Below are 23421 nucleotides of genomic sequence, written 5' to 3' on the forward strand. Positions count from 1 at the left end.
TCACAGAAGGGGAAAGCAGATGGACTGAGTGCTATCCTGTGCTGTAATGGAATGATGGCTGGATTGTAAGTGAAACGTCGTTGTTGATGTTTGTGCATGGTCAGGGGTCAGATGCGTCACGTGTCATCCACGTGAAACTGAACATGACTCGCTTGTTGGTGGGCGTGACGGCACTAGCTGGATGCCGGCTGTCAAGTGATATTAGTATTGTGGAATCAGAGATGCTAAGATGGAGGATAACGATGGAGTTGCCTGGCTCACAGGCCTGTCAATGTCAACAACCATTTCATCTCATTCTTCTCTGGATTTTCTTCCCTGCAGACACTTCCACAGCGAGGCCGCATCTTGGCGGCTGATTTCTTGGCAGAGCCTCTCTATCCAAAAACGGGAACGAGGCTTGGCAAAGTCACGTCACTGGAGCCGCGTCCACCAGCCCCACAATTCTTCGACGCTGGGCTGCAAGACTGACGACATTTGCTGCATTGAACCAAGAGCTCCAACTCAAGCTCCATCTCCAACTCCATTTGTCCACCCTTGAGGCTTTCAGCAGCAACAAATTTCTCTTTTACCTCCAAAAAGATCCTCCAACAACTATACTACCACCAGATGTCCAATTCGGCCCGCCCATAACTTTTCCCTGACCCCGCATACTGCGCTTTCTGCGCACCCACTGCGGCCCATCATGGACAGCTTTATCAGGAATCCAGACAATCCGTCTCTCGACCCAGATCCAGAAGAGTGTCTCGGAGACAAGTTTGTTGGGCCCAACACTAAGGATACCTGGGTCCAGCTAGTAATCTCGCTCTCCCTCGGTCTCTCAGCCTTCATCACCTTTTGCCTTCTACGACCACGATGGAAGTCCCTTTACGCCGCCCGCCGACGAGTCGTCGATCCGCTTCTCGGCTTGCCCGCGCTGCCCGACTCTTTCTTTGGGTGGATGCCAGTCCTTTACCGAATAACTGACCAACAAGTCCTTTCCTCCGCCGGCCTCGATGGCTATGTCTTCCTCGCCTTCTTCAAGATGTCCATGCGCTTGTTTGGCATCATGTTCTTCTTCACGGCGGCTGTCCTCGAACCTATCAACCGACACTTCGTTAACCGCCCGCCACCCGATGCCGGAACCTCCTCCTTCCTTCTCCCCAACTACTACACCTTCTATGACGAGGACGAAAAACCGCAAGATCCGCAGACGCCCGGCGACGACGACGATATTAGCTTCGATCGGAACATGGGTTTCTTGTGGTCATACCTTATATTTACGTACTTCTTCACCGGCCTCACATTATATATCATGAACAAGGAGACTCTCAAAATTATCCGTGTTCGCCAGGACTACCTTGGGACCCAGTCCACCATCACGGATCGAACTTTTCGCCTCTCCGGCATTCCCCGGGAACTGAGGTCCGAGCATGCAATCAAAGCTCTGGTCGAGAAGCTTGAAATTGGCAAGGTCGAAAGCGTCACGCTCTGTCGGAACTGGAAGATTTTGGACAGGTTGATGGAGGAGAGGCAAAAAGTGCTTGACAAATTGGAGGGGGCATGGAGCGAATACTTGTCCAACAAGACGCCGGTTCGAGCGGAGAATACTCGGGCTAGTGGGAGCAGCGATGACGACTTGACCAACGGATCTCCGTCAGGAGACCAGGATGAGGAGGCCGGAGAAAGCGATCGATTGATTCGGCGTGGTGCTGCAGAGCTCCGTGAAAGAAGGCGCCCTCAAACCCGCTTCTGGTACGGCTTCCTGCGTCTCCAGAGCCGCAAGACGGATGCTATCGATTACTATACCGAGAAACTCCGCCGCCTCGATGAACAGATCATTGCCGCTCGTCGGAGGTCCTATGAACCTACAGATCTGGCCTTTGTTACCATGGACTCGATTGCCGCTTGCCAGATGGCTATTCAAGCCCTTATCGACCCTCATCCTGGGCGCCTGCTTACGAAGCCTGCTCCCGCCCCGTCCGATGTTGTTTGGTCAAACACTTACGCATCGGCTTTCAGCCGCCGCTTCCGGTCCTGGTCCATTACCATCTTCGTCACCTTCTTGTCCGTCGTATGGTTGGTTCCTCTAGGTTTCCTTGCGGGTACCTTGAGTATTTGCACCATCGACAAATTCTTCCCCAACTTCGGCGACTGGCTTAAGGAGCACGACATCTGGCGCGCCCTTTTCCAGACTGGCCTTCCGACAGCGGCTGTCTCATTGCTCAACATTGCTGTGCCGTACCTGTACGAGTGGCTCTCATACAAGCAGGGCGCTCTCTCGCGCGGAGACATCGCCTTATCTGTCATCAGCAAGAACTTTTTCTTCACCTTCTTTAACATCTTCCTCATCTTGACTGTTTTCGGCGCCGTCACTTCCATTCTCGATGTGCTTCGCAATGCTATCCGGGATACTACGTTTATCGCCTACACACTCGCCCGGAGACTAGAGCGGCAATCGGTCTTCTACACCAACTTCATCATGCTCCAAGGCCTTGGTCTCTTCCCCTTCCGTCTCCTCCAGTTTGGCAGCGTCTCTCAGTACCCGATCCAGAGCATCCTCGCCAAGACACCTCGCGACCGCGCCAACATTTCCAGGCCGCCCAATTTCCAATACGGCCTCTCCCTCCCCACAGCATTGCTCGTCTTTATCCTCTGCCTCGTGTATAGTGTCATCCCAGGCGGTTTCCTAGTTCTCGGACTTGGCGTCATCTACTTTTTCCTTGGCTACTTCACCTACAAGTACCAGCTCCTCTATGCTATGGACCAGCCGCAGCACGCCACCGGCGGTGCATGGCGTATCATCTGCTATCGCATCGTCCTTGGCCTGGTCGTCTTCCACCTCACCATGTCCGGGTACCTTGCCCTGCGCAAGGCATGGACCGTTGCAGGGTTCATTGTGCCACTGCTGTTCGCGACGCTGTGGTGGAGTTGGGTCTTCCGCCGCCGGGTGGCGCCGTTGACCAAGTTCATTGCACTTCGTAGTATCCGGCAAAATGGCCAACGCCGTCTCCGGAGCGTGGAGGGTGAAGTGGAGGAGGAGTCGGCGATTGTGGACGGCGAGGACCTTGATCCTGGCCTGTCTAGGAGAAACAGCCCTCTTCGTCGCGGAAGTACCATCGATGAAGACCGTGAGAAGGGCGCGCGGTTCGTTAATCCTAGCCTGGTTGTTCCGTAAGTTCAGTCTTTTCCGTCCTTCCCATGAAACACTTCTGACCAGAAACTGCAAACAGGCTCGAACAACCATGGATCTACGACGAAGCACCGCCGCCATTAATCCCTTCCGACGAGGAAAATGGCGACGACTCCTCGAATGACCTGACCCTTTCTGGCGCGCCAGGGAGCAGTAGGACGGGCCTGAGAGCCGCCCCCTTCGAGTCGGGCTTTGATTCGCCACCTCTCCGCGGTCACCGGCATGGTCTCCACGGCCATGGCGGCCACATCCGTGACACGAGCACGGGGCCGGCGGGGAGTGACCACTCGGAGAGCGAAGTGAGCTTGGGCGATACGCACGTCTGGCGAGACCCATGATTTTACGACACAAGTATCATGTTGGATGGGGGTGGTGGTGTGGGATTCTCGGTTTCATAACGATGGCATGCTGCATTTGCTTCTGTTCTCTGACGAGCGAGCGCATCTCTCTTGCTTTCTTTTGGCTCTGGTCATTCATACCCGGGGATTTCCTGCTTGCAGGGTGATGGGGAGTGTCGGCAATGGCTCTTTCTGCGGTGCCGCTGTTCCCGATGGATGCATGGATGAATGATTGGATGACGGTAATGTGGCGATGAGTGATGATGAACCCCTGGGTGGTGGCATGTTTTTCCTCAAGCACTTAAAGTTTTCTAGCACTCAGAATGATGGGTTACGGGTTCTCGGAGGGGGGATACTACAATGTGAGAGGGAGGTCAGCGAGATGATCATCTTCTGAATAGCTTTAGTTTAATATCGTAATGAAGACACCCTTTATTTCTTCATTTCATTGGCAATTTGACTCCAGTCTATTTTGTCCGGCTATCTCCTGGACGGTTTCACTACCTGAGGCAAGACAAGTTGCGACTCCTCTGGATTCTCGCAGGCTTCCCTAACCCCTGATGATCTCCCTAGCAACCTGCCAGGTTGTTTACTCGCATCAAGTGTGAAGATGTGAAGACCTCACACTCTCCCGCTCACTGCTTCATGACGTTCAGGCAAGACCCAACAACAAACCACAAAACTTTCGTCACTGAATATACTTGATTTGACTGAGGGTGGCACTGGGTTAGGGGTTGGTGTCTGGTCGCCCCTCATTCAGCCACAGAGCCGGAGTTCTGCCGGCATGCCGTCCAGCCCTCAGTACCTATGGTACACACCAGCATACAAATGACCACACATCCATCTCCCTGGCTTCCGGTACTCGTATATCGTATCCCACACAAAGCAAAGAAGATCCACATCTCGATCCCAAAGCTTAGCCACAACGTCACTGAACACCTGCAAAGAGAGCTCACGGCTCTCAATCCTCCTCCATCATATCGTCGGAGGCGCTCTGTTCTGCTTCTATGCGAGCGTACCAGTCCCTGAGCGGCTGGAATTGCGAAAGGGGCTGCTCCTCTTCTATCTCAGCATCTCCCTCTGGGTACTCTGCATCTGCCATCTCCTGATCCATCTCATTCATAGATGTAAGGGTAGAGTCCGATGAGATGGTCATGGCACTCCTCGACTGGTCAGGCATGAGCTCTTCATTACCTTCAATGTTCATTTCCGTGTCAATTTGGCTGCTTGTAACCGTCATGATAGGCGACGTCGGATCCAGTGTCGATGACGATGTGTCGTAGGGTCCACTTTGCAGGCTGCTTGGCGTTTGCCAGCTGCTTGTGGTGGGACTAGCCGCGTTCTGTCGCAGCTCCTCAATGAGCAGACCACGATTGACGGGCGTGGCGTGCGGTGTTTGAGATGCCGACGTAGTGAACTCGGTCCCAACATCGCTGACAATAGATTTTGCTCTCTTGTGCGAATCGCCATGGTTATCGTCATTCGACAGAGACCGTTTCTTGTCAGCCCGGCTTGTGGAGATGTTATTGGTTATTATTCTTTCTTCCGCAAACTGATTTTTGTTGTCCCATAACGCAAGCTCTTCCATCTGGGGCCTTGCGATGACAGAAATTGTGGTCTGCCTTTCAGTTCTGTGAGGCCCTATATCGTCGTTCTCGTTGTTCGCATCATCAACCATGCTCATTCTGACGGTAAACTCAGTCTGGAGTCGCTTGCTGTACGAAGTCAGGGCAGAGGGGTCCATCGATGAGTCGGCCGACTGTTTGAGGAGATCAGGAAGGGCGTTGATCAACTTGTTCTGCCTCGCTGCGCATGTTGCCGGACCGGATGCTGTGCCGGACTTTGAGTCACGAAGGAACTTGGCCATATCTTCGGCATTGTCAACAACCCTTGTTGACAGAAACCGGCGGGCCAAGTTCAGGCTGTACTCTTGGCTCCTGACCGGACCTGGGGCGACCTTGTGCGGCAATGAAATCTCTGTCGTGTCACCCTCTTTTGTGCTGTCGCCTCCGATATGTAAAGCAAGAATATTTTTCTGCTTTGTGGCATTCAGTACCCAGGCTGAGAGACATCAATCGGTTAGTCCAATGATCTGAAATATCCTGACAAGAGAACTTACGTACCAAGATCCGAGAAATGGGTGGCGAAGAAAACACGAGCTCCAGTCTTGATCAACTCTTCCGTGATTGAGAGGGCGAGGGAGAAACCCTCATCAGTCGCCGTCCCGCGGCCGAGCTCATCGATGAGGACCAGACTGGACCTCATGGCTTGTCTGAGAGGTGTTAGATTATGCCGTATTACCATTTATGGCCCAGGACAGCCTTACCTAGCAATCATGTTCATCTCTGTCATCTCTACAGCGAATGTGCCCAAGTTGTTCTCGGGCTTGTCCTCCGTCGACAGCCGCGTGAAGATGCGATCGCAGATGGGCATCGCCGCGTATGTGGCCGGCACAAAGCTGCCCACCTGCATCATGATCTGCATCAACGCCACCATCTTCAGAAACGTGCTCTTCCCGGCCATGTTGCTGCCAGTGACGAGCACCAGGCGGCCGCCGCTCTGGCCCGAGTAGACATCGTTCGGCACAAAGTTGGACCTCTTGACCTCCATCACGGGATGACGTGCTCCTTTCAGCACCAATGTGTCCAGCAAAATGGGCCGAACATAGTTCTGTGTCGTTGCTGCATGTGCGAACGAGCACACCATGTCCAATATGGCCATGGCCTCATTGACAGCCAGCAGTGTGTCAGCATACTCCAATATTGCTGACTTCAGCTCAGAAACGAATACGTCGCTCTGTGCTGTGACCATGTCTGCGTGGCGCTGGATCTGGCTGCTCCTTTGGATCAGCTCCAAAGTTTGGCAGTCGTAATGGTGCTTTCGTCGAACTCCGTTCACTGTCGTGACGCCCCCTAGCGCCCGAGGCTTCCAACGGACCACGCCGCCCCTACCGCCACCGTCAGCAGGGTCAGCGTGCTTGTCGAGCTCGCGCTCGACATCGGACCACTGGAACCTCAGGTGGTAGTGGTTGTCGTTGCCCAGACGGAGCTCTGGAACCGCACCCAAGGTCTCTGTTTCTGTCAGCACTGTCCTGTCTCAAATGAAACTGTTGGCTTACCCTGAAAGACGCGGCTGAGCCCCTCGACATACTCGTGCATGTTGTTAGTGTGCATCCGGAACATCTCTCGGGCTCCTCCCAGGACACTGTGAGGCTCGGCCTAGGTTTCCAAATAATGTTAACAACTCCCTATCTTCAACGGTGTGCTTTATGGTTTCTTACCTTGAATGCCCACAACCGGTTGTTCTTGATATCGACCGGTGACTTGCTGTAAATGGCGTCCGGCTCAATGGACCTCTCGATCAAGGATACAATTGGCGCCAGCTTTTCCTTGCTGCAGGTGTCCAGTGCCTACTTGAACAAATCGCAAGGAAAGTCCGCAGCCTCAAGAACTTCGCGGACAGCCTCAACACCAGCAAGGTAAGCCTTGATCATCAGAATCTGATTTAGCTCTGACTCTGCAGCCTTGAGCTCCTGGTGGCTAGGCACAATGAACTGATAGCGGCCCTCGATCAGCCCGATGTTGTCTGACAAGGGTAGCCGCGTCTCCTTCCGTAGGGGCACCTTGAACTAAGTTAGCCAATGTCCTTCTTCCGTCTTCATTCGTTACATACCCATGGAATGGATCGCTCAAGGTCAATGTGGAGCAGCTTCTTGAGCCCAGCGCGCAGATTGGTGAACAAGTCTTCGTTGCTCGACAAAGCCTCGACTGCTTCAAGACGATTCTTGATCAAGGTTTCATCTGTGCTCGGTTGGAGCAGAGCAGACCGAATCATACGTCGCCCTTGCGGCGTGAGAGTATGGTTGAGAACCCCAAAGAGGGTGGATGTTGTGCTGTTGGCCGATCTGACGTTCTGGAACAATTCAAGGGATGTGATAGTGGAACGGTCCAGCCCCATTGTGTGTGCGGGCATTTGGTACCGGATGCGCAAGGAGTGGTCTCTGAAGACCACGTCCGCGTCATGTCCGGCATACCATATGGCCTGTCATCATGTTAAAACCAACTGCGCTGTATTGTGTGAATCGGTAGTTCTTACCGCTGAGAAGGCACATGAAACATAGAAGTTGTTCTCCAGGTTCCGGCGAAGGGCCTTGACGTCACGTTTCCATGCAAGGCGATCGATGAGCTTCAAACCACGAGATTCGTTCCAGTGGTCTCTGTCGATTGGGACGATTTGCACACCAGGAAAACATTCATCGATATGGGCCACCAGACTTGACTTAGCATGGCTGTCAACCACTTTCTTGAGAACAAGAAATGTTTGGGGAAACACTGGCATTCGGGACAATGTCTCGATGACGAGCTGGAACCCCTGATCCCTCACGAATCGGGTCAGCTCGACATGGCCCACAGTAAGGTTGACGACCGCCATGCCAATGATATCAGATGTGCGGCTCTCCGAAAAGGCGCATATGACGCGGTCATGTTCCTCCTCAGGGTCCTGGATGTTTTCCACAAGTCCGGATTGATTGTGGGATTCGCCATGATCCAGGCTTCCCTCTAGGTCCATGCGGTCCTCGGCCAGGTCATGATCAGGGTCCACGTTCACTTGATTCCATCCGGTGACAGCAGACGCCTCCCCAATGCCTTGTCCGATACGGAGCGGGTTTTGGTGAATTGGCAGTGATGGCACTCGCTGTGGAACAGGAGTGAGGAGTGACGAGTCTTGGGGACGAGAGTTGGACCGGAGCGGATTCGGAGACAGCGAAGACCGCAACGGTGCAAAGGGACCTCGCTGGTCTTGGTATACGCCAAAGCCCTTCAACTGACCGTGGCCTTCCGTCATCGAGGGGCGCCGCATGAGCTCTCTTGTTGGTCCTTGTACGCGAGTCGCTGGAGCTGAAGGCAATGTCCTCGGGCTCAGGTCCTGGGTGGGCAGACCGCGGCCGACATTCGAACCTGTATAAGGGGACTGGACGAGTCCGCGCTGTGAGCCTGTCGTGGAAGACCTGCGTGGTTCTGATGAAGTGAACTGAGACTGGCTGTTAGTCGAGGCTATCCAGTTCTCAGGCACACTGGATAAGCCACCGGGGGAGTTCTGGCTTGGGGTAATGGATCTGCTTGGGGGATGGTAAGGCGTCGGCTGGCGGGGCCGCTGGGGCCAGGGTGACATAGGATTTCCAATCGACCGATGGCGCTGAGGGCCGAGAGGCTCGTTGGTGAACTGGCGTTGATGACTTGGTTGCCTTTGTGATGAGACGCCAGTGTGATTCATGTTGATGGACTCGAGGATGGCGAGTCTTCTCTGATCTTCTGGATCCGAATGGACAGATCCTTGGGATCCAATGTTGGGTGGCCACGCTGAACCTGACTCGACTCGTCTCATCCCATGTTGAGTGGGCTGAAAGGGAGCTGTGATTGGACTTGTTGAGTTTTGGCTTCGCTGAAGGGCTCGAGAAGCATGGGGGTCACCGGAGTGACCTCCTGGTCTACCGGGCGGGTTCCAGCGGTCCATCGCTGTAGTTGGACAAGGTTGGAAAGTCCCACGAGGAGAAGGTTGACGAATGGGATCTACAACGTGACAAGGATTCTCAGTGCTAATTAGTGGGATGTTGATAAGTTGACGTCCTCGAACATCGCGTAGAGCACTATGGAAGAGGATGAGAGGTGACCGACAGAGAAGTCGAGGGACAACACGAAAACATAAGGTACTCGCCCCTCGCCCCTCATCCCTGCGGTTGTCAACAAAGATTTTTGAATCGAGTCGCGCTACTGGCCGGTTCGATGCGGATGCCTGATCCATGGCTCCGCCGAGCCCCTTGGTGGGAAGGTTCGTGGTGAGCTCCTTCCTTACGGCCTGAGCCGGGTGTGCTCAGGGTCCGCACCCGGGCAGTTTCCGGGCACAATCGGCCCGGGAACCGGCACGGCAGTAGCTTTTGTTCTGCCCGGTGTTCCTCAGGTACTCAATCACATCAAGGGTGCTCATCCTGTCCCTATTTTCATTGCATCACACTCAGGAGTGGAAAAAATTATATGATGCTTGTTCAGAGAATCCAAGTGTTAAGACAAACACAGAGAACATGTCTATGGACCTGGAACCAGCAGGCACAATGTCTGGAGATCTTTCTTCAAATCATTAACCCCTGGATTGAGAGGCTCCGTGCTGTCAACAGCTATGCAACGGGATTCAGGAGGTAACCTGCGAGGTGACGCACATGGCAAACCACCGAGCAAACACTGACTGGTGAGTTCCCAAGGCCTAGACATGGCCCTCCTCTTCATCAGACCCTTGAACCACTTCCTTGTTACTACTTGTACCAGGATTCTTTCTGAGGAATCGTCAATAATGTGTTTCAAATCAGCCCACTTGAATGCAGCACCTTCATATCCAAAAGCCATCCAAGAACACGTTGACTTTGGATTATTTGGGCATCTGACATCGATCTCTGATCAGTGCTCGTGGCGGAATGCCAAGAACTGAATGCGTAGGTCATCATCGACGAGAAACTCAAAGCGCGTGGACAATGCCATTTGTCTGTCGACAGCCTGGTTCTTAGTCAGCCCCTCAGCAGCGGCCCTCCAACCAACCTGTTGGCTCAGGGGACGCGATGAATCATGATATGCTAATGCAAGGCTTCCGTGGCATGAGGCCCTCTCTAGATTTGTATCTCAAGTATGGCTGTTTCCCCAGCTCCATGTCTTTGATGAGGCTGCTTATGATGATCTATCATCGTTTTGACGGCATATGCCTGGACTTAATATCTCCCTAGTCATGGCTACCACCCATGTCCCTGCCGGGCATATTACTTCCATCCGAGCCTCTTGGCCCACCAAGGCCACGGTCTACATACTTCCTTTCTGGACCACCAGATACGCGGCAGCCAACCTCCCTTGCAGGGTCTACCATCCGTTGGAGGCTGAATCAACTTTCTCATCCAGTGCTTTCGGGATCCCAAGGGGTGGTCTCAGCATGATCCATCTCATCCACTACCACGCGAGTCCCGTCGGACCTTACTACCAAATGGCCATTTGTCCAGGCTCTTTTGAGTATCCTGTGGAGGATGAACCCGGCACCAAGTCTACCGAAACCGCCATGCGGGCCACCAGCGTCTACGTAAGCCAGAAACACGCCTGCTGGAACGGTCGAAAGAGTAAGCTGACGCTCTACAAACCATCCTACCGCATTGACACCACCACATCCCTTACACCTCGACAGTATGGAATCTCCCCAGCCACCTAGCACACTTCTTATGGCTGGAATCTCCCGACGGGACGATACATATCCGCGTCTACCCGCACGACCACACTCAACCCTTTGATCCAGACTATCCCCCTGACCCGGCGATTGTCGAACCATTCTTCCAATGTACCTTCAAGCCGATCTCCTTCCTACCCACGTTTCCTTTCTCGAGTTCGATACTCAGTTTCCTCGGGATCGACGCGAGCTTAGTGCAACCTCCATTACCCGACGCCGGTGACTCCGCCCACCATCGCGAACTCCCAGGGACGCAGCATTGGTCCGAGTTATGCGACTTCGAGACAAGGACACGCAGTGCCTCCGTAATGTGGGGGGATTTTGCGCAGTCAACGGAGTGGTATGGGGAAGGCGAGGTCTTCTTGCCCGGGATACTGGGGAAAAGGGGGATAGTCCTCAAGCTGGATGATGCAGACGCCTTGTTTGGAGAGGCTATTAGGTGGGAGACGCCGCGGAATTTGCGATGAAAGACGTGATCCAAGGTTAATAAAGCAGTAACACTCGAACAAAGTCGTCTATTCATGCCTAAGTCTACTAAGTGAGGTAAACCTACAGCTTCCCAAAACAACTCCACCCCACCAGGGGTCGTGGTGGATGCAATAAAAACCCAGCCAAAAAAGGCATACAACACCAGGGATTCGCTGGTCGTCACCGACCCAACTACTAGTCTGGCCCTTACCAGCTTATCTAGGGGAGAGCGGACGGGATCCCGAGTTCTCTGGTAGGTATGGTCGTATGTACTTGGTGAATCCATCGAGGTGGTTTATCTACTGCTTACGAAGTAGTGCCGAAAATGATCAGAGAGCGTCAAGGTTTGGGAGAGGATGAAGACGATACTGAACAGTACATCAAGGCCAGGATTGAGAACCCTAACTATGTACCCTAGGCAAAGTGGTATTGAGACTTTTTTTTCCTTCCACTTTTGGTGACCGTCCCCTAGTACACAAAAGCAGATCCCGCGTCTCCTATCTTGGTGATCGAATAACGGTGAACTCCTTCAATCCAGCTGATCCACGGTGTTCACATCTGCAGAATTCCCCCCCTCCACCGCTGCCTTCCCCAGATCATCCTTCGAGACTTCAAACCGCCAACCAAACTCATCCTCCACCCTACCCAGTTGGATGTCCTTCAGCCGAGCGAGCAAACGGGCGCAAACGGGGCCCGGCTCATCAATCTCATCGGGAATGTAAGTGACAGTCTCCGAATTTCCATCTTCAGCGGTCGAGACGCGCGGGTGCTGTGGCAGAAGCAGAGTCTCGGCGACGCGGCGGCGAGTGATAGACCGGATGGGGACCAAGGCGGCGGCGGTACCAGCTGCGAAGACCTCGGTGAAGTTGGGGAGTTCACCGTATTTGATCTGCCTCGGTCAGCGTTCTGAATCTTGGACACATTGCTCCAGCCGAGACTTACCGCCCTCTTCTCCACGCTCCACCCAAAGCTCCTGGCAATCTGTTGCACGCTATCGCTCGTCACACTATCAATCACGGCCTTGCTGTTCGGCACCACAAGCTTGACGTTGTCCCCTTCGCTGATCACACCGATGAACCCGCTGGTGCTAAACTCATCGATCTCCTCGTGCGTCTTGCTGTCCAGGTGCAGGGTGATCCCGAACCCTTCCTTGTGGGCCTTCTCGCTCCACCGCAGCACCGGCGCATAGTTGCCGCCGACCTTGGCACTCCCCGTGCCGTTTGGCGCAGCGCGGTCAAAATCGTCCAGGATGAGAGCCTTGACTGGGTGCGTGCCGTGGTAAACGCCGGTGGGGATGACGAAGACGCAGAAGGTGTACTCCTCGGGTGGGTTCAGGCCGAGCTGGGCTGAAGAACCGTAGATCTGCGGGCGCACATACATGGCGGCGCCCGTCTCATGCGGAGGGACGTACTCGGCGTTCAAAGCGACAGCGGCACGGACGGCATCAAGGAAGAGGTCGGTAGGCACGCGGGGGATCGAGATAAAGTCGGCGCTATGCTGCATGCGCGCAGCGTTGCGGTCCGGGCGGAAGATGGCGATGCGGTCGTTCCCCGGCAGACGGAAAGCCTTGAGGCCCTCGTAGGCCTGTTGGCCATAGTTGAGGGCCGGAGCCATGCCATGGATGCGGATGTAGGGGTCGGCAACGAAGCGGAGAGGGGACCATTTACCTGTCTTGACCGAGTAGTGGGACTCAATGTGGCCGTTGACTGAAAACGGACCCCGCGGTTAGGACTCCGGTCTGGACATCAGTGACCTCCGGGGTTTGCAGAACTTACCTTCCCGGACACGGAAGCCAACATTGGACCAGTCAATGGTGTTCACGGGCGGGGGAGGGAAGGCTGCCATGGTGACTGAGTTCTTAGATAGGCCCGGGGAGTAATTCTCGGAGACAAAAGTTGCGTGATGCTCTTGCGGGGTTGTCAAAGGTAAGGTTACGGGGATAAAGGAGCAGAGAACTGAGCTCCTCCCAACAAGGCCAATCAGTGGCTCAAACCGGTGAGGCAGATGGATCTTCACGAACGTACCGTGAAATGGATGTCAACCCTGTAGACTGATGAGCTGAACTGTACCTGGACTCGGCCTATGTGGGAGGTTCGGTCAGCGACCTCTGTGCCCTCCGAGGGCCGAGCATGTCAAACATGCCTCCAGCAACGGTTGGAAGAAGAAAGACCCGGCTGAGCTCCAGGGTAGCTTGGGTCTTGGCAGCCCATTGGCTGACCACGGTGGGGCCACAGTCTGGGGAAGAGCGATCTACCCCGCCGGCCGATTGCGGAGTGATGTCATCATCGACAAGGGTTAGGGGAACATCCGCCAACGTCCAACAAGATGGAGCAGGGCATCTGGAAATATCGTCATGTGCATTGCTATGTCACGGGATCCAATGGAAGAGCATAGAATTGACTTCTGAATAGTGTCCAGAGGCCTGATGCTTCTAGAGAATCGGCTTTCGCCTTACATGTCGGGGAATGGTGACACAAACTACACGATACGCTATACCATATGGCAATGTAACATCCAGGAATTATAGGAGTCAGAACATAGTTTGTAAAAAATAAATGCATAAACTCTGTTAGTCGTTAAAAGCGTCGCATATAGTCAGCCTGTAACTAAGTATCCTTCTCGCAATGCTTTCCAGTGGACAGTTTCCAGCTATCAATGTCCCGCCTATAGGGACGATTCTGTGCCGCTAGTCTCCACTGGCCTTAAAGACAATCCCCAAGAGCAGCTCGCGGGGCATGTATTATTTCTCTATATGGTTTATTTTGATCTTATCCACTAGCAGGTCGAAGTATATCATCGATACTATATCAAGATCTGTGAAGCTCCCCGGTTCCCTGGTCGTCTTTCAGCCTTCAGCAAGGCGTGGCATCCTGTACCGAGGTATCCTTTCCTTCCCTTGTCCTCACGTCGCTTCCTTGACGACTCTTGGTCGTCTGGCGAAGGGGATTCTTTCGAGATTGCAGAGCCTTCGAGGATGTATGACGCCGAGGATTTCTTCTTCGACTTCGGTTTGATCTCGGACTTGATCGACAGCGGCCCTGCGATCTCTTGGAAAAGAGCATGCTTCTGCCGTTCATATTGTTCTTTTAAGTTGCCCAGGTATGGGTTGGGGATGGGTGTCTCCTTTGCTACCCGCCACAGGGATGGAATGAGGGTCCTGTGGCTTTTGCCGATCTGGCAGCGAATGGCGATTCTGCACTTGATGCACTGGTGTGCTCGTCCAGACCAAACCATCTTCCTTTTCCACCGTCTTCGCTCTGGCTGTCGCCACGGCGATTAGCCCGTCGCCGGCGCCGGCGGTAGGTAGCAAAGACGATCCTGCCATCAGTTAAAGGAGATGGGCCGTCCCATGATTAATGCTCCTGAGTTCATCTGCCATATCAGCATGTTGTACCCGAAGTCGAAAAGGGCCGGCAAGGATCGACCGGTCAATCCAAGCCGCAACTTATTACTTACGTCCACATGTTCACATCCACATAAATACGGGGAACTCTCTACGCGCTGATAATCCCATAAAAACCGCTTGTTCCAGGTCCATAAAACTTTTCTAAAGACTATGACCGCCCATCCGTCCAGAGACAGAAAAAAAGAAATACACAGACAACGAGAACTCCCATGCGATCCGCCCACCTATATGTGGGCATCCAGCCCCAGCAACCCCAGGACGAACGAAACCAACGCAAGACCACAGGAAAATAACTCCCCCAGTAGGAAAAAATCCCCAGAAAAAAACAAAAAACTCCTCCCCTCTCCACCGCCCCCAAAACTACCACCCCGCCTTCGCTGGCGTCCACCACATCTTGCCGCCAGCTAGGGCATCCCGCCAGGCGCCACGACGCTCACGAGCTCGAACCGCTCGCGACAACGGCAGCAGCGGCGACGGCGGCCCGCGCAGCCGAGCTCTTGCGCCGGTGGCGAGCCGGCACGGTTGATCTGTCGATGCTGTGGTTAATAACACGAAAAGGAAAAAAGAACAAACCATGAAGCAAGGCAATAACGATATTGGCGAAGCCTCCCCCGAGCAACAGCGTCTGGGGGGAGGCGAAAACAGCAAGGGGCGAAGCGAAAATCAACGCAGGCTGGAAGCTTACGCGATAGACGCCAGCTTCTGGAGAGCGATCAGGACGCCTGTGAGAGAAAGATTAGTTAGTAGCGGTTCCCAACGATTAGTGGGTCCGAAATGAAGGCGCGGAAAAGCAGTGCCACAACGGAAGGTGAAAACCGATGAGAGTCGAGATAAGGAAGGAATTCCCAAAAGTCACCACTGCGGCGATGGGAGAGGCGCGGAGGGGGGGAAGGATGATGTGAGAATGCTCAAGGAAGATGAAACACATCGAGAAAAGGTGTCATCAACAGGGCGTGACAGAAACCACGAATGGCTGTCACATCAAAGACGAAAGTGTGTGAAACAGGCCAAAGAGCCACGAACGGCGTGACAAGTTTCTGCAAGTCGTGAAAAGGGACGACAAGGAAATGGAGGAACAAAAGCGTGAAGGGTGAAGCAGATAAAAAGGACCAAATGACTTACCGCTAACGCCCTGGGTCATGGTGGCCGTGGCCTCAGTGTTCCTGTTACCGAGGCTCACGGTAACAACCTCCTTGACAACGCCCTCCTCGCCGAGCGTGTTGGCCCATTTGAAGACCTTCTCGTCCTCACGACCGTCTCCAATGACCGCAAGGAAGTCGACTGGGGACTTGTGCTGCTCGTCCGGACCCATCTTGTCCTCGAGGTCCGCGAAGATCTTCTGCGCCGCCGTGGTCTTGGTCCAATCAATGGGCTCCACGAGCACGCAGCCCTCCATGGGAATAGCATGGACGCGCTGCTCCTCGCAAGCGTCGTTGATGTGGCTGGCGGCATCGGTGGCCTGGCGCTGTGCCGCCTCGTAGTCCTCCGCCGACTTATAGTGGAAGATGAGCGAGCAACGGCGTTCTTCAATCTCAGCGCCTGGAGTGCGCTCCAGGTAATAGGTGAGGATGGGCCGGACGGACTCTTTCCACGACCTGATCTGCTCAGGATCGGCCATCTCGGTCCACTCGTTGCTGCCACAGTCCTTCAGGAAGCAACCGTTCTCGGCAATCAGGCCCAGGTTGGGCACGCGACGGAAAATACGATCGAGCTCCTCGGGGCGCCGGCCCGACATGACGTAGATAGTGTTGCGTTCGTCGAGAAGGAGGTCGTTAAGGACATCGAGGGTGCGCTGCGAATAACACGTGTCAGCTCTGACACCAGACTTCCTGGACATGAGGAGGTTCGAGCATCTCACCTGCGGGCTGACGGGGATGATCTGGTTAACGGGGCCCCAATTGACCAGGGTGCCCTCGAAGTCGAGGATGAAGAGACGGCGCTCAGTCCGCTGGTACTGATGGATGAGATGCTGCATCGAAAGGCGCGGGACCGACGTCTGGTCGCGGCGCTGCTGCTCCTCATAGACCAGGTCAAGGCGGGACATGAACTCGGTGAACCAGTGAGCGCCAGTATGATGATTGACGGCTTCGTAAAGCTTGGTCCAGCGGCGCTCCTTTTCCTCGTCGCTCATCTCAAGGGCCTTCTTGATGGCCTCGGCACAGGCGCGGTAATCCCAAGGGTTGACGCTAAGTTCATTGCCGCCAAACAAAGACGAAGTACCGGTGAACTCGGAGAGGATCAAAGAACCGTGCTTCTTCTCGCTGTACTTTCCGTCCTGGCAGAACAGGTATTCATGGGATGTCAGGTTCATACCTTCGCGCTGGCTTGTAATCATGAGGGCATCGGCGATGCTAAGCAGGGCCAGGTATTGGGCGTAATCGATGTCCTGCTTGAGGTACACGACAGGCTGGTACGCCAGGTTCGCCCACGACGAGTTGACACGAGTGACAATATCAGAGACGGTGGCATCCAGCTCGCTCTTTTCACTCGTCGACAGCGCAACCTGGATGAGAACCACCTTGTCACGCCATTGCGGATTCTTGTTCAGGAACAGCTCGTAAGAAAGGAGCTTCTGGCGGACGCCGCGCACATGGTCGAGCTTGTCGCGGGCCACGATCAGCTTCTTGCCAGCGTAGCGCTCGCGCATGATATCGAGCCACTTCTTGACTTCCTCCTCTTCGCGGTGTTGACTGAGGCTAACCGGGTCGATACCGATAGGGAGATTGATAACGTCGACAAAGCGGTCCTCGAGCTGGAGCCCATCGGGCGTGGCCTCGGCATTCAGGATGCGGCTGCAGGTTTGCAGGAAGTGACGCGTGTACTCGTGGATTTGGAAGCCGATCAGGTTCGCACCAAGAACGCCTTCGAGCAGCTGCTTGCGGACGGCAAGGCAACGGAAGACCTCGGACGAAGGGAACGCGACGTGCAGGAAGAAGCCGATCTTGGCGTCAGGCAGCTTCTTGCGGATCATGGCGGGCACCAGGAGGAGGTGGTAGTCATGGACCCAGATGACATCGCCACGCTTCCAGTTCTTCACGATCTTGTCAGCGAAGGCCTGGTTGACGTTGACGTAGTACTTCCATGAATGGTCCTCGTAGGCCTTGCTCTTGGGATTATCGGGAATTTGGTAATGGAAGACAGGCCACAGGATCTGCTTGCAGAAGTGCGAATAGTGGCCGTCGAAATCCTTGTCGGAGCAGAAGACAGTGAGCATATCATGCTCCGCTGCCAGACGATCCTCGATATCCTGGAGCTGCTGAGTGCCTTGGAGAGCATCCGTGGGCATGCCGAGAGTGCCGACCCACATGTAATCCCCGAGCTTGCCCTCACGCGCGGCAGCTTCGGCAGCGTTGCGAAGGCCGCCGTTGCCTTGATCGGCATGAACAACCGTCCAGTCGGCGTGGGCAAAGACGCGGTCGTGGCTCGAACTCCTAGTGGCCCGAGGCTGCGTCAAGCCCTGGCGGGCCATCTCCTTGGCCTTTTGCTGAAGAGCGCGACCCGGGTCCGTCAGAGACGATGGAGGGGGCGAGTTGGCACGAGACATGGGTTGGTCAGGCCGGCCACCCCAGGTAGGAGAGCTGCGATCGACCGGCGCCCGGACACTGCCGGACACGGGCTCGGAATTGGGGATCTGGATCCGAAGGCCATCCTCGTTGGTGAAGGGGTGGTCATGCTTTGTCTCCTCGGTAGGGGTAATTGGCGGCGTAATGCTGTTTGTCTGGGAGAACAGGCTTGGTTGCCTTTGGAGGGCCGGTTTGCCCGACTGCCTCTTCTCGGAGACGGAATGCCGACCCGGGGAGCCGGGAAGGTTGAAATGGACCGTTTTGGGGAGGAAACTATACAAGATTTCTGTCAGTATGATCAAACCTGCTGGACAATGAAGGGTCCATGCCGGCAAAATACCAAGCCTTTGTCCCAGCAGGAAAAATGAAGGTCAATTGGATCGGACTTACAGTGACGCAATGAAAACCGTCATTGTGAATGAAAGTCGCAGTGGAAATGAAGGTACAAAGTTCAGAGACTCGAAAAGAGGGCGTTGATAGGCCGGAGATGCGATCTTCGGACTTCGGAAGGATGAGGTTAGAAGACGTGAGATGGGGAAACCATCAGAAGTTGTCACTGGTGATGGTTATGGAAGAGGAAGTCGGGAAGAGTTCCGGCGGAGTAAATAGCGCAGAAAAAATGTTCAAACCCGAGTGTCGAGGGGCTGTACCACAGAATATCGCGGAAGTCCCGCTACTTCAGATGAATAGGGGCGCGGTATTGGCCGCCGTTCAGGGGTCGCGGATTTGATATCAGGCAGCAGGCCGTAAGGTTCGGCCCGGGGGAAGGGGACCGGAGGCGGAGCTGGAAGTTGAGACGAATGCCGGAGGCCGGCACCGAGTGTCCTTGGAGCAAAGCCGTAAGGTTTAGACAAGTTGAGACCAACAACGGTCTTGACTATATGCTTCGTGTGCGTCGGCAGCACACTAGTATCAATGCAAGATATAGTTCGGACGAGTCCTGAACCGAACGAGTCTAAGACAAGGTAGAAATAGATGGTTAGTCTTCCAGTCCACAAGGGGACTATGACGGAGTTGGTGTCAGAGTATGTTGAAGGGAGCCATGGCAGGGACGCCGAGTATCATGGTGCGGATGAAGTGGCGCAGTGCTGGCTTTATCAACTTGTCTTTTTGGGTTTGGAGGTGGTGTGCACAGGAAACGGCAAAGCATCGCCAGACCGGGACGGAGGACGGGAAGCTTTTCTTAGCACCCCCGGTGTCCACTTGGGTGCACCAGTCCCCGGTCACCTCTGACGTAAGAGTGAGCTTGAGGATGCGGAGTCCTGCATGGTCTGCATGTGTTCACAGAAATCTGGGTCCAAGAGGGGAGGGGTGCGCTTGCACCTGTCTGTCCATGTCATTCACCACCCACAAAGGAGGGAAAGGACTGATGGCATGTGAAGAAGCTATTAGGGTCACTTGCCTCGTATGTCGGGCGTTGGTATCTCTTGCCCCTGAATCAACCACAGCCGGTGCTGTCTTTTGGATAGGATATTTGTGGATAGAAATAAATGCCAAACTCCCGGTCTGTCTGTCTGCTTCGTCCTGGGTCTGCAAGAGCTGTCTCTCTGGCTCTCTCAGAGCAACCAAGCCACAGCCAAGAGGCTCAAGGCTGGAGAGAGGTTTGTGGGGGATTCGATGAGAGGAGTGGCTGTCAGGACACGGCGGGCTTCGGACTCGGGGTTGAAGAGAAATGCGGGAGCAACATGGAAACAGGTGACAGAGGAATTTCTATCATTTTTTACCCGGAGGTCCTGCACAGGTCAAGAGACAGACAGGGCAGAGACACGGATAGGCTCCAGCTGTGTGAATTGCGCCGCAGGTGTGAGAAGTTTCTCGACGGAACATTGGCAGTGGGGCTGGGGGAAACATGGAGTCTGGCTGGGCAGCGGTTGGCCCGTTTTTTGCTGTTTCGATGCTCCTGATGCGTTGCCGCGATGTTCGTCATCCCAGGAAGCGCAGCAGGGAATGCGTGCCGTTGTGCCTGCCCTGCTTGCTCTGTCTTGGCCCTGGTCAACCACTGGCCCGGGGGCTGCTCCTGGTCCCGGGGAAGAGCGGGTCCTGTGGAACCGGCGTGTCGTCGCGGGCCGTTTTCCACGCCAATCCCAACAAAGTTGGCGTCGATCTCAGGTTGTCTGGCCCTGTTTGTCTTGTCCGGACATTGCGTTCAGAAAAGGTCTTTCGTCAAGAGAAGGCTGGCTGGCTGAGACCTTCTGTCGTGTCTTATCATCTTCAAAAAGCATTGAGTCTTCTTTTTGTTGCTTGTGTTCCGTTGGTCCTTCTCCCCCCTTCCATTGTTGATATCAAGGACTTCCGTACCTTACTCGGCATGACCCGAGATGGGTCTACGGGGTAGACAACCTAGCAACCTTCCCTTCGCCTGTTCCGTGCACTGTCCTCAAACGCGCTTGAGTCTCGCAACGCAAACTAACGCCCCACTCATTCTCAACCAAGGGCGATGGATGGAGAGGCCACATGCTAGCGCCGGCTGACAGGCCATGTTCAAAGGGACGGCTTGACCCCGGACGCAGTGCAACAACGGAGACAGAGCAGTATTTCAGTACTTCTAGACGGCTGGTCAACATGCTCTGATCTGTGTAATCCGTCCACCGCGCACAGTGACGGAATCACCACCGCAACATCGAGAGTCCTCCGAGAACGTCGGGTTGGCAGGGGAGCTTATCAACTCGGCACACGCCCGGGCGCATTCCAGCCACCGGCACCGAGGAAACGTTTCCTGCTCACGTCCGCTTCCGTGTGATGTAACTTGCTCTCCCGAAAGCTTGCGGACGGACAGACGGAGTGTACACTACGCCGCTGTGCGGCCTCCGACAAGGTGGGAACCAAAAGATGTTGAGCTGAGAGATGGCCAAGTCTGAGGATTGGTCGTAGATGCTGCATCTGGACGGATTAAGAAAAGAATTGTCATGACACGGCGCACATGAAGCGGCTGTGGTCTCTGGGGGCCTCCTTGTGCCGTGTCAAACTGGTCAAAGTGCTGATCATGTTGCACCAGGCAAGCCAACATCGAAAAGAGCTGTCTTCTGGCCTTCAGGATCATCAAAGCTGGTTTGGGCCCACAGTGCCCGGTTCGGCTTGCGACCCCGATGACCCGACCGGCGTGTCCGGCATGTCCGTTGGAAGACGCTTCGAATTTTTTTTCCAGCCTTTTACTCGTGGCACCGGCCAAGGCTGGCTTCAAATTGCAAGAATTCAACACCAGACAACAAGAAAAAAGAGCATGAAAATGAATGGTTGCAACATTGACGGGGAACCGCATAGGTACGTACTGTACTACTATGTATACGGACATTTGGGTGCGCCATCGAACCCCACAGTTCCGGCCATGCAACTCCATGCTCATGGAATTCACTGGCGTCCATGGAAAAGTGGTTGCCCATCCCCATATCACTTCCTCCTGCTCCTCACTCGGCCATAAAACAGCCGTTGTCCAGTCAAAATGGCCATCTGGGAAACGTGGTCCCGGCTGACTGCATGATCACTATCGCAATTCACCGATGGGTGTGCTCTGAGAAGGACTCCTCAGAGGCGCAGACGGCATCATCACCCTCCTGTTCCGGCAACCAGCAGACATCTTTTTGCTCTGGTGCTGGATTTGGCAATGGGCCTGGGGTTGGAATGCAAAATTTCGAGCCGGACCCAATCCCTGGGGCCGGGGCGTCGGTCGCACAGGGCTCGGCCGAGAATCAGGACCCGACATCTCCCGACGCAACCACGGGAGGTACTTGATAGGCTAAAAACGACCCAAAATCCACGCGACAGGAGGCGCTGAGAGAGCCGAGAAGAGCCCCTCATGATGGCGGAAAGCCCCTCCCGTCCGGGCTGCTGGTGTTGCGCCATCCGCTTGGCCTCAAGGTCCATGTCTCGGCTGGATTTTTGGCACAGACCGAGAAAAATAGCTCAGCATGTTGCCATCATGGACGCTCAATTGCCAAAGGAAAATCTTTGGAAATGTGTAGTTACTACATACATACATACATTGAGCCGAGTTTCCGCCGTCAGGGGCACTGTTTACTTTGAGTCCAGCCCGACCCACTGCATGTCAGTAACTGAAGCGACCGGAAGACGGGATGAAGAAAAGAGACATCATCCATGACCGTTTGTTCCCAACCAACCAAACAAGGTGAAGGGTCGAGGTGAAGCGACGCAATGCCGTTTCCAGCCATGGGACGGGCCGCGTCGATAGCCTGGAAAATCCTTGGGCGCTTCAAAGAGGCACAGGGGTTGTTTTTTTCTCGCTACCGTATGAAGATACAGCATGTTCAATGACACAAACAGCAGCAAAATATCATCTCTTCCTGGCCACAACCAAACGCTCGCTTGGGAAGAATCTTCCGCATCCGCCGTGACGCAGGAGAAAGACCACAGAAATCTGCTCCAAACCCAGAGTATTTACTCAATATTGACCTGAGCTCATCGCCCGAGATGCTCCGTTGTATCCACCAAACCGGCAAGTGTGTCAAAACTGGCGAGACTCGCTTCCATCCTTTCACGCGATTTACACAGCATGCTAGGGCTCAATTCGGCAACGCAACCCGGCCGGACTCTAGTCTACGCGCCCGTATGAAGTGCATCCGGCTACGTACTCCGTATGCCCAGAGCACTGAAACGATCTGCCGGGCCAGCCACAATGCTACAGTTGCCTCGCAGATTGAACCTGCATTTGCCGTGCAATCCAGAGTCCGACAGTTCTACAAAAAATGCCTCTTGCTCAAGTTTTGGCTGGGCGTCTAGGAAGTATCTGGTGTTTATCTGCTTCAGGGCCGAAGATGGAACTTCATCCAGGCGGATTTCTCTGTTGCAGCAACCTGCCCGAAGATAGAACACACCGTTCTGAGAGAACTTTGAGCGTATTGTGACATATAAAGTAAACATATAGGAAAGTTGCGCAGGACATACAGGCCAGTGCCAATCTTTCAAGGTCCGCAAGCTTGGTAGCACGTAGAGGACACAACATGACCATACCCGGCGGAGTACGGGTACACCACGAACGGTTCACACCCTGACAATCGAGAAGGATGGCAAGGATTGTCCATCTTGTTACAAATTAACCCAAAAGCGAGAACATCTAGATGGTCGCCCCGAGAACGAGCCATAACATGTGCATGAGCGCTGAGCTCTACATCCACACCCGTCTGCGGTACAGTTGCGAGTCATGGGCGACATGATGTCATACATTGCGTTCATGATGGACTGGCTGCCCCAAGGTCTGCTTGCGCCGGT

The 23421-nt window shown here is 54.4% G+C and overlaps 8 protein-coding genes across 8 annotated transcripts; 4 read left to right on the forward strand and 4 right to left on the reverse strand.

Moving 5' to 3' along the window:
- Window positions 1-682: 682 nt before the first annotated feature.
- Window positions 683-3507, forward strand: VTJ04DRAFT_1289 (uncharacterized protein; the record flags this gene model as incomplete). Its single annotated transcript, XM_069358960.1, has 2 exons — window positions 683-3150; window positions 3210-3507. The coding sequence occupies 2 exons, from the start codon at window positions 683-685 to the stop codon at window positions 3505-3507; spliced, it is 2766 nt and encodes a 921-aa protein (XP_069223898.1).
- A 16-nt stretch (window positions 3508-3523) lies between these two features.
- On the reverse strand, window positions 3524-3897 carry VTJ04DRAFT_1290 (uncharacterized protein; the record flags this gene model as incomplete). Its single annotated transcript, XM_069358962.1, has 2 exons — window positions 3524-3807; window positions 3864-3897. The coding sequence occupies 2 exons, from the start codon at window positions 3895-3897 to the stop codon at window positions 3524-3526; spliced, it is 318 nt and encodes a 105-aa protein (XP_069223899.1).
- A 571-nt stretch (window positions 3898-4468) lies between these two features.
- VTJ04DRAFT_1291 (uncharacterized protein) lies at window positions 4469-8781 on the reverse strand (the record flags this gene model as incomplete). The annotated part of the gene is made up of 8 exons (XM_069358963.1): window positions 4469-5568; window positions 5631-5779; window positions 5834-6578; window positions 6626-6725; window positions 6788-6899; window positions 7023-7129; window positions 7180-7548; window positions 7603-8781. 8 exons carry the CDS (start codon window positions 8779-8781, stop codon window positions 4469-4471), a joined length of 3861 nt encoding a protein of 1286 aa, XP_069223900.1.
- Window positions 8782-10527: 1746 nt separating this feature from the next.
- VTJ04DRAFT_1292 (uncharacterized protein) lies at window positions 10528-10956 on the forward strand (the record flags this gene model as incomplete). The annotated part of the gene is made up of 3 exons (XM_069358964.1): window positions 10528-10657; window positions 10723-10872; window positions 10931-10956. 3 exons carry the CDS (start codon window positions 10528-10530, stop codon window positions 10954-10956), a joined length of 306 nt encoding a protein of 101 aa, XP_069223901.1.
- An 802-nt stretch (window positions 10957-11758) lies between these two features.
- On the reverse strand, window positions 11759-13074 carry VTJ04DRAFT_1293 (uncharacterized protein; the record flags this gene model as incomplete). The annotated part of the gene is made up of 3 exons (XM_069358965.1): window positions 11759-12118; window positions 12172-12935; window positions 13005-13074. The coding sequence occupies 3 exons, from the start codon at window positions 13072-13074 to the stop codon at window positions 11759-11761; spliced, it is 1194 nt and encodes a 397-aa protein (XP_069223902.1).
- Window positions 13075-14785: 1711 nt separating this feature from the next.
- VTJ04DRAFT_1294 (uncharacterized protein) lies at window positions 14786-15043 on the forward strand (the record flags this gene model as incomplete). The annotated part of the gene is made up of 1 exon (XM_069358966.1): window positions 14786-15043. The coding sequence occupies one exon, from the start codon at window positions 14786-14788 to the stop codon at window positions 15041-15043; it is 258 nt and encodes an 85-aa protein (XP_069223903.1).
- A 25-nt stretch (window positions 15044-15068) lies between these two features.
- VTJ04DRAFT_1295 (uncharacterized protein) lies at window positions 15069-18611 on the reverse strand (the record flags this gene model as incomplete). Its single annotated transcript, XM_069358967.1, has 5 exons — window positions 15069-15162; window positions 15321-15357; window positions 15758-16427; window positions 16494-18471; window positions 18589-18611. The coding sequence occupies 5 exons, from the start codon at window positions 18609-18611 to the stop codon at window positions 15069-15071; spliced, it is 2802 nt and encodes a 933-aa protein (XP_069223904.1).
- Window positions 18612-18685: 74 nt separating this feature from the next.
- Window positions 18686-19142, forward strand: VTJ04DRAFT_1296 (uncharacterized protein; the record flags this gene model as incomplete). Its single annotated transcript, XM_069358968.1, has 2 exons — window positions 18686-18833; window positions 18889-19142. The coding sequence occupies 2 exons, from the start codon at window positions 18686-18688 to the stop codon at window positions 19140-19142; spliced, it is 402 nt and encodes a 133-aa protein (XP_069223905.1).
- Between the last annotated feature and the right edge of the window lie 4279 nt (window positions 19143-23421).

The sequence above is a fragment of the Mycothermus thermophilus genome (genome assembly GCF_041956435.1).
Source record: "Mycothermus thermophilus strain CBS 625.91 unplaced genomic scaffold VTJ04scaffold_1, whole genome shotgun sequence".
Taxonomy (NCBI): Eukaryota; Fungi; Ascomycota; class Sordariomycetes; order Sordariales; family Chaetomiaceae; genus Mycothermus; species Mycothermus thermophilus.